At 37.8% G+C, this 9,192-nt stretch overlaps 1 protein-coding gene across 1 annotated transcript in view; it reads left to right on the top strand.

Annotated features, from left to right (window-relative positions):
- The first annotated feature begins 26 nt into the window (after window positions 1-26).
- The window catches only part of LOC104463859 (collagen alpha-1(XXIV) chain-like), a 29,369-nt gene continuing 20,203 nt past the window's right edge, over window positions 27-9,192 (top strand). Inside the window, exons 1-6 of the mRNA XM_010076362.1 lie at window positions 27-65; window positions 847-900; window positions 2,185-2,241; window positions 4,004-4,057; window positions 5,108-5,161; window positions 5,268-5,321. Coding sequence (XP_010074664.1) covers window positions 27-65; window positions 847-900; window positions 2,185-2,241; window positions 4,004-4,057; window positions 5,108-5,161; window positions 5,268-5,321 — 312 coding nt within the window. The remainder of the gene's footprint in view (window positions 66-846; window positions 901-2,184; window positions 2,242-4,003; window positions 4,058-5,107; window positions 5,162-5,267; window positions 5,322-9,192) is intronic.

The raw sequence follows: 9,192 nt of genomic DNA, 5'->3' as shown, positions 1-9,192 counted from the left end.
TGATTTAACAGGGACATCTAGGAGGAATGGGACCTGAAGGAGAGCCAGGAATTCCAGGTTATGGGGTGAGTTTTCTGCTGAATTCATGTACACACCCATTCCTAAGATAAGTCTGTGGTACTCTAATTAAAAATATCAGGAGGATCTGATCTAGAATACACAAATATCTTTAGGAGTGTCAGATTCTCACATGTATTTATTTGACACCTGATTACCTACTCAGAAACGTTAGCCTTAAGCAATGATGACTCTTTCTTTGATGAGTTCACTAGCAATTGTTTTTTAACACAGAGTTGAAACCCTTGTTTGTCCAATGCAACCCACTCTTTGTGAATAAAGTTCCTATAAAAGTACCACAACTATTCATTATAAGTAGAGTTCAGCAAACACCACAACCACTGGGCAGGCAGCTTCCCTTTCAGTAACAAAAACACTGTTTGACTGAGGTTAGTTGAAGGACATAAAAACATTGTGACTTTCACTGAAAAATAATTAGGATCATCATCATAGATGCATCAAATCCTGCTCTTACAGACCACACTGCCAGTCTTTTTTCCAAACAGAAAATTTCATCAGTGGCCCTAATCCTGAAGCGAGAACGACCCTGGCTCCCCTCGCCTCCATCAAGCCCTACCAGAACCTTTTGTTTCCCACGGTGCACAGAGCTTTTCCTGCACACAATATATTTTCTGCCTGGGCCCGTTAATTTTGTGACAGATCGCTATTTAGCATTGTTAGCAAGCAACATAAAAATAATAGTAGCAAGCATCTAAAAGAAAGTTTGGAAATAATTATTTCTTTAATTATTTGTTTTGGAACTGATTTTTGTTTTGTTTGCTTCTTTAGGGTCACCAGGGTCCTCCAGGGTCCCCAGGGCCCCCAGGACCCAAAGGAGAAAAGGTGTGAAGATGGATTATACTGTTTTACAGTTTGAGTTGATTATAAAGGGAAGAAATCTTATTGCATGCTCACTGTTTTCCACAGCATGCAGCAAAAGCCACTGTTTGCAATATTTATTAGTATTGTGAGAGAATATGAAAAGAAATGCAAAACTGGGGAAATGGATCATTCAGAGTTCAAATTATACAGCTGAAATGTTTCAGGTTTTAAAACACAAGGAACCCATTGTAAGAAACACATTCTATTGTGTCAGATAGCACCACTGCCCTTAATGAGCACTGCTGACAGAAATAGTCAGTGTGGAACCAGCTAAGTATTTACTTAGCTTTAAGCCTGTGAGTACACCCATGGATTTTACTGAAAATCCAACAGATGGACAAAGGTCTATGTTTAATATAAAACATCAGGGGCAGGATGTTGCCTCAGTGCTGCTATTTTAGTGTCAAATTCACCTTTGTTCTTTTAAGCCTCAAATCCTGCAAATAGATTTGTATTCTGGCTGAAGTCTGTGGCCCGCAGCAGGTACAGGGATTCCCTTCATGAAGATTAGTTTGGAGTTGTACCTGGCAAAGAAATACGTTCTTACATTACTAAGAGGCAATTAGTGGTGATGTAATAAATAGGTTCTGATATAATTTTCAGAAACAATACATGAAAAATAAAATTGTTGGGAGCTAGGTGTCTAGCTTACTTGGTCACTTCTGAAAAAGCACTTTGATGCACTTTGGAAAACCTTAATCATATTGAAAATGTGAGCCTCTTGCATTAAATATTGGTAAGTATCATCTGGAATTGATAACTTTTTGTCTATTAGCTTGGATGGCAGTTTTTTCATATTTAAAATTTAATAGAGTTCAGGTGATTGTTGGAGTCTTCTGTACACTTGTCTATTTTAAGTATATTTCTCAAAATCGTGGAACAAATTTTATTTTTTCCTCTTGTCAAATGTCCTGGTTTTATCCTCTGTTTGTCCCTTTTTCATTAAATTACAGAAATGATTACATGGATATGCTTGAAATACTTTTTTTTTTTTTTTTCAAATATAGTTGCCTTTGAGAATAGAGCAAATACTTAGGTTTTTTTAGTCCTAAATGTCTCCAGGACATTTAGGTGCATGTTAGAATGGAGTTACTGTTTCCACTGTATTAAAACCATAAACATCATATTCACTTCTAGCATCTGTACAGTATGCTTTCTGGGTGTTTATTAGCATTTGAATGTGTGCACATTGTAGAAGAGGTTGAATTTCCAACTTAATAGTGATAATACTTATCTTTGTTTTAGGGTTACCCAGGAGAAGACAATACAGTTCTTGGACCACCTGGGCCCATAGGTGAACCAGTAGGTCTTTCTTTCTCAAAAAAAATATATTAGTGCCTCTCAAGATGAGATAATGCAGGCTCTTTCTGAAACTTTATATCACTGTCTCAGGAGTCAGTACTCCCTTGTACAAAAATGTAGAATGATGGTCCTTGAATCAGTAATCCCTCTCTGAAGAATGCAGTCATGTGCTCTTTCCTGCTTAAGAGTATGTGCCCTGTGTTTAATTACACTAATGCCATTAGTCTGTGTTTAGACTAGCACATTTTGGAACAGAATTTTACCCTCTGTGTTCATCCCAAATTATACCTAATTGCTTTGTTAACCAGAAATATGTTTTGGCTTATTTCATTATCACTACAAAGCTAATTTAGCTGATTCAGAAAGAACTGCATTTTGTAACCAATTTTTTTTACTAAATTCATATGTGGGCTATCTCTCTGCAGCAATTACGAACGTGTCCAAAAAAAAAAAAAAAAAAGCCATCCCAAAATGTTATTAGAAGTGTTTCATGTTCAGGCTTTGATTGTGCCAGAAGTAGTACTTGTACAACCTACTTCTCTTCAGATTATCCTTAATATTTATACCTCACCTCCTCAAAAGGCAGGACTATAAGACCCTATGTAACTGAAGACAGAGTTTGGGCTCAGTTCTTAACTTAATTACGGAAATGCCTGAGAGAAGAGATTCCAGCCAATTCTGATGTAGATGAACTAGCTCTGTAATGCTGACTGCTCAAACACTGCAAGCAGAACCTTTCCACCTTGTGGACTCCCTCTAGGAAACGTGACATGAGGCTGCTGAAACCTTGGAGAGCATACAAGCAGTTGCATAATACTATCTATTGGTGGATATGCACTGGAAGTAGCTCATCTATTCATCTGTGAACTGTAAAGATACATTGCAGTTAGTGATGCCTGGCCAGTTTTTCATTATGTGTCTTTACTTTGCCTAAGACATAGGTGGGGAAAAAAGGGCATCTGTTATTATTTCATCTAATAATTGGCTGGATGTCTTCTGGAAAGTCTTGGCCATTCTTACTTTCTATGGGCGTGATTCCCTATCCCATCATTTTTCGTTTGACAGATTTGGTCCATTTGCTGCAATGAGAGTTAAAATGCTGGGGAAAAATCCCATTTCTTGTGGGACTGGAGTAAGAGCCTTTTCCTAGGGTATAGCTAGTGAGGTGTCTGAACGCAGCAGGAAGAACCACATGACTCAATCATGCCATTCCCTCTGCTCTGTGCACTTCTCATATGTGTGAGGCGTGCTGAGGGATTGAAATTGCCTTTTTATTAGGACAAACTTCAAAATTAAAGCAGATTCTGAGTACAAGTCATTTCAGAAAAGAACACCATTTTTCATGTGTTGTCTTACAGAAACCATGAGAGCTTTCCTTGCCTATCTTGAAAACAAAGTATCTTCATTTATTTGTGGAGATTTTTGATTCGGATGTCTTATATGTATGGGTATAAACCTGGAGAAGTTCTGCTGAGGTCAATACTCCGGTTTTATCTATGCCCATGTTAAGATCTATCTTTTAGCTCCTAGTCTTCAGTTACAAAATCTTTTAGGTAGTGACTACTGTCTGACTGCAATGCATTTTGTTTAGAAAAAAAAAATCATGTTTATCCCTTTAGACAAGCTAATTTTAATATTTGTAATCCTTAGTTCCATCTCATTGGTTAGTCTTTTTTGAGAGAATTCTCATCTTTCTGTTTGTACTTCACTAAATCCTTATTTCAGTTCAGCTGTTTATTTTGCTCTTTGGTTTTCTCTCTAGGGTCCTAGTGGAGAACGTGGAGATAGAGGAGAACCTGGTGATGAGGGCTACAAAGTAATACCTCTTGCTTTTTATTCCTTTTATTGGAACATTGCATGCTATGTATACATGTAGAGTAATGTAGCAGAAGTATCTTTTACAAGTGTGCAGAGAAGCACCTGCTGGTGCCTCACTGCGCTGATGAACTCTTAGAATACCATGGAGTAAGTCATATGAGGAGAAGTTGAGAGAGCTGGGACTCATGAGCTGCAGAAGAGAAGGCTTGGGTGATCTTAATGTGTATAAATACCTGATGGGAGGGAATGAAGATGAAGGGGCCAGACCCATCTCAGTAGCGTCCAGTGACAGGACAGGAGGCAAAGGGACAAACTGAAATGCATTAAATTCCTTCTGAATGCCAGAAAATGCTTTTTTACTGTGAGGAAGACTGAACACCAGAACAGACTACTCAGAGAGGTTGAGGAGTCCCCATCCTTGGAAATACTCGAAACCTGACTGGCCAGTGTCCTGGACAACCTTTTCTACCTGACTCTGCTTGAGAAGGGGGGGTGCACTAAATGATCTTAAGAGGTCCCTTTCAACCTAAACAATTCTGTAATTCTGTAATACTGACTGAATTAATGCTTTTCTCTGAAATGTAAGCACCATTTCTTTGTAAATCTAATCCTAATAATTATTCATTAATTGTATTCAGTCTTTCAGCAAATACAAATTGGATGGTAACTCATGCTAATCACTGATGCAGTTTGTTTGCTGAAATCAAAAGAGACAGTCCTTGACACGGAATATCCTGTTTCAGTTACACAGATAATACAGATAGACATAATAAAAAATTAATGAACTGAATATGATCTATGCTCACAGAAGTGCAGAAATGTTTAAACAATATGTAATTCCCTCTCGCAGTTTGGCGTAGGGAATTTAAAGAAAAGCTCCCTAAGGTCTGATCTCAGGAGAGCAGAGCATACTTTATCTAGGTCATGCCAGTGAAGCTGGGGCCCCCCAGCACCTCCCAAGATGGGCTTTACAAGGAAATCTATAGCTCACTGAGCATGACATCTTTAGTTACTTGTATTGCAATATGTTGTATTTTCTGATTCACAGGGTCATATAGGTCTTCCAGGGCTTAGAGGACCTATTGGACAACAGGGACCTCCAGTAAGTGTTTGAAACAAGTGAGATTTCTCTATTGGCTGTTGAAAATGCATTTTCATCTGCATTCAAATTATTCTTTTTATTTATTTAATAAATGTTCTTTCCAAAGGGAGACCCAGGTGAATTGGGAGAGCAAGGACCAAAAGGAGAAAGAGGTTCAGAAGTAAGTAGAAAAAAGTAAAGCAAAACTGCACTTAATTAGAATTTTTGTGGTTTTTTTTTTACTGTTCACTGACTATCCTTGGAAAACTGTTATATAAGGCTAAAATTCAGTGTTTGGCTTTCTTTGTCATACCTACAGGGATAATGATCTGGATTAATAAATGTGTTATTTGATAGATAAGTGGTTTTACTTTGGAGTGACATAAAGCATGATGAGAAGTTATTTTGGAAACATTTGAATGATGTTCATTATACCCTTAAATGGAGTTCCTTGTGGCAAACTAGCTCTGGAAGACATTCAGGATTTTACTGCTCTGGTCTGTAAATGAAGCCTCCTGGTAGTGCACTGCACTGGATTTTCAGAGAGTCCTGGAAATTATAAATTTGCTACAGAATAGTAGAGGAATAATGACAGAGCAAGTCATGAAAAAGATCAAAGACTAAATATTTTCCTTTAGTAGTAATACTTCATCTTGGTGGTGTGTTAAAAATTGCTAAAAGGATTTTATATTCTCCCATGGGGTGACTTTCATTAGCTTTTGAGATTTCAAAAGATTTACGCTAAAAGATTTCTTGCAATACCACTTGCCATTGCAACTTAAATGAGATATTTTGTCTGAGAAGTTCCATAGCGTTACTCTGGTAGAGTTTCAAAATTTTCTAGGTAAATACAAGAATCTGTAGTAGATTAGGAATGGGGAACAAGAGAAAGGAAACATGATGTGAAGACATTGTCAGCATGTACTCTAACCATGCACTCAGATATATCGCCTTTGACAAACTACTCACAGCACAGGATAAAATCAGTCTTTCCTCTGTCTTTACCTTGGAGAATGTTTTTTTTGTGTTGCAAATACCCCTCAGATTAAAATGGCCATTTGCAAATATGGAACCAATATCCAGCGTGGAGCAACCCACAAGAGCCTAAAAGTTTATGTAAAAATGTTACTGGTGAAAACATTCATGCAGTCAACTCTAGTGGCATGACTGGTGCTGCTTATAGCAAGCTTTACAAAGCCAGTCCCAGATACTGCAGTGTTGAATCATCTGGGCTTACTTTATATGCATTCAGAAATTTTAATGAAAATGTAAAGTTCTTTGAATATACACATTCCAGTTCTGATTGGTGGACTTTTTTTATGCCTTTCTTAACAAAAATGTGTTAGATTAAGGAATAGAAGAAAATTTTGCTGAATTGATCATATTTACATTAATTATTAAACATTTACACTTAAAATTACCTTAGCTTTTTCACTTTGTTGTATGTTATGTAATATTGCAGGATAGTAGTTTAGCATCACTTTTGCTTTAAGAACAGTGTTTAAAATAATTAATCCAGAAAATCTTGGAAGCTTTTTTCTACTTGATCTATGCCAACAAGTGTTATTCTTATCCCTGCTGTCTGGGTGGTTTTATCTTTTAGAGGTAAGATAAAATTCATGCCATAGATCTTTATATTCTGTCAAGCATATCCTATAAATAAAATTCTCTGAGATGCTTTTGACCCATTCTGAGCTTTTGTTCCTCAGTGTTTGGCCTCCTATGACCCTACACCACTTAGAAGAATATTATCTGCTCTCACTGTCCCTCAGTTTTCTAAGACTACCGTTTCCTAGATCAGTCAAGACAACAAAAAGTCTGGTTTTAAGTAAATTTTATCTCTTGTGTACCTTCTAGGAAAAAAGAATGTTCCCATGTGACACTAGTGTTTCCTAGTATTCTCTTCCACATGTACACAGTGCATCTACATTACCTACTTTTCAGGACTTCCCTTTCTAAAAGGTACAGGAAGCGCTGTAAAAGCATACTTCCTTACAGAGATGTGGCTGATAGAGGAGAAATTGCCAGATTCATAGTGAAAAAATTTTATACCTATTGTTGTTGAAAAAGTTCTGAAAACTACATTCTAGCAATTTGGGAAAGGGGAAAATATATGCAATTCTGCCAAAAAACTGTATTTACTTCTGCTTGAAAAACTTTCTGCTGTCTTCTGAAATGGCAATAATCTGGTCCAAAGCCAGGCAATGTGAACATGCGTACTAGAGAGGAACAATTCTCACCTCTTCTTAGGGGACTGAATTTAAGACATTTGTCAGTTCACAAGTATTTGTAACTTTTAGGGACCCACAGGGAAGAAAGGAGCAACGGGTAAGGCAGGCAAACCTGGAATTCCTGTAAGTAACAAAAATTCTACAGTCTATCTTCAGGTTATGAAACAGAGAAAATAATAACTAATCAATGCAAAATTGTGTCAGGCCAGTGGTACCAGAAAGTCCTACATTCAGTCTGAAGAACTTTCTTATCCAGGAAGTGTAAAGGAACCCCTGGGAAAATAAGAATAATTAGTGAAGCTATGTTAAATTATACTGAATTATAGTCAGTTACTCAGCACATGGAAGTGACATGCAGCTAATATAACAACAAGTTCCTTCCCACTTGTAAAGTTAATCAATTAGATCATTTTTGTATGTGGCTTATAGCCCATGTGCGAGTTATCACATGACGTTGCACAGAACTATACTACTGTTCACTCCTGGCTCCCATCGGCTCTTTGAACAGCTGCGGCCGACAGAAGCCTGGATCCATATGTCCATAGTGAATATGGCTGGCAGATCCCTTAAGGCTTAGTTCTCTCTCTGTCTCGCTTGCCCTGAGATGAAATTTTTAATGCTCTCTTGAGTTACTGTAGAGAAGCCAAGGTGCATCCCTCTCCCCCTGAGGGAGAAGAAAGAGCAGGAAGCAGGAAGGTGTTATGTAGACATAACCAAGAACAAAATGCATCAAGGCTATTTTGGTCTCCTAATAAATAATACCACACAGGCACATGTTGTAAATAACTTTTACTACCTTATATCAAAACATTGTCAGTAACTAGAGAAGTGCAGCTGCTTCACAGAGCTTGTATCTGCTGGGCAGAGTGCAAGAAGAGCCTTTTGAAGGCAAGGAGACTGTCTTTTGTAAATGCTCAGCTCTTCCCTCTGGAGGACTGCAGAGAGCATATTGTTTGGCAGACAAAGGAAAAGAGGGAAAGGCAAGACAAATGGAAAAGCAAGGAGGAGAAGACCGTAAAACTGAAACTTGAGGAAGACTTAAAGCATATCCCAAGTGCAAGATAATTCAGCAAGCAGAAGTTAGAAATAAGATTAAGATGGCATGCTTCTTGTATTCTATATGGCTTTTGTTAACTATACTTTTTCAAACAAGATGAGTTGCAGTTAGTGCATTTCTGAAAAATGCATTAGTACAGGGGTAATTGCAGAACTCCAAGCCTGTTAAGATCATGTATGTCAGTCTAAGGGGAAATTATTGTAAAGAAGAAAAAAAAATCACTGTTCCTTTGGTGGATGTGACTTGAGGCTTTTTCGTGCAAGTATAGCAACGGTTAGCACAAACTTGTCCAATTAGAAGTTTGTTTGTATTTTTTATCTGTACAGATTTGAACAGCGTAAATTTACAAATGTACAATGTGGAGTATCTAGTAGAATGGAGGCTGAAAAGGTATATGGTTGGGTTTTTTACAGGGATAAATAGATGACTGTATCAGGTTTTCTTGCTTCAGTTTAACAATCAACACTCTCAGCCATCTTTCAGGGGGTCTTTCCCATGGTTCCAACTGAAGCTGCTCAGAGCCCACAGCACAGCAAGTCTAAGGTTAAGCCAATAGCATTTGAAACTAAACATCCTAACTCAGACCCTCCTCTGCCAGTCTGTTATTATGTAGAGTTTAGGAAATACTGTGACTGAAATCTTGTTCTGTGATGGTGAAGATGAAGAGAGATGATAGTGCTCTATTTGATTTTAATTTTTTTCAAGGGGAAAGCAGGGCCAGCAGGGCAGAAAGGAGCAGCGGGGTACCCTGGACCAGAAGGCAT

Source organism: Pterocles gutturalis, unplaced genomic scaffold (assembly GCF_000699245.1).
Source record: "Pterocles gutturalis isolate BGI_N339 unplaced genomic scaffold, ASM69924v1 scaffold24478, whole genome shotgun sequence".
Taxonomy (NCBI): domain Eukaryota; kingdom Metazoa; phylum Chordata; class Aves; order Pterocliformes; family Pteroclidae; genus Pterocles; species Pterocles gutturalis.
This window is presented reverse-complemented; position numbering and strand designations above follow the sequence as displayed.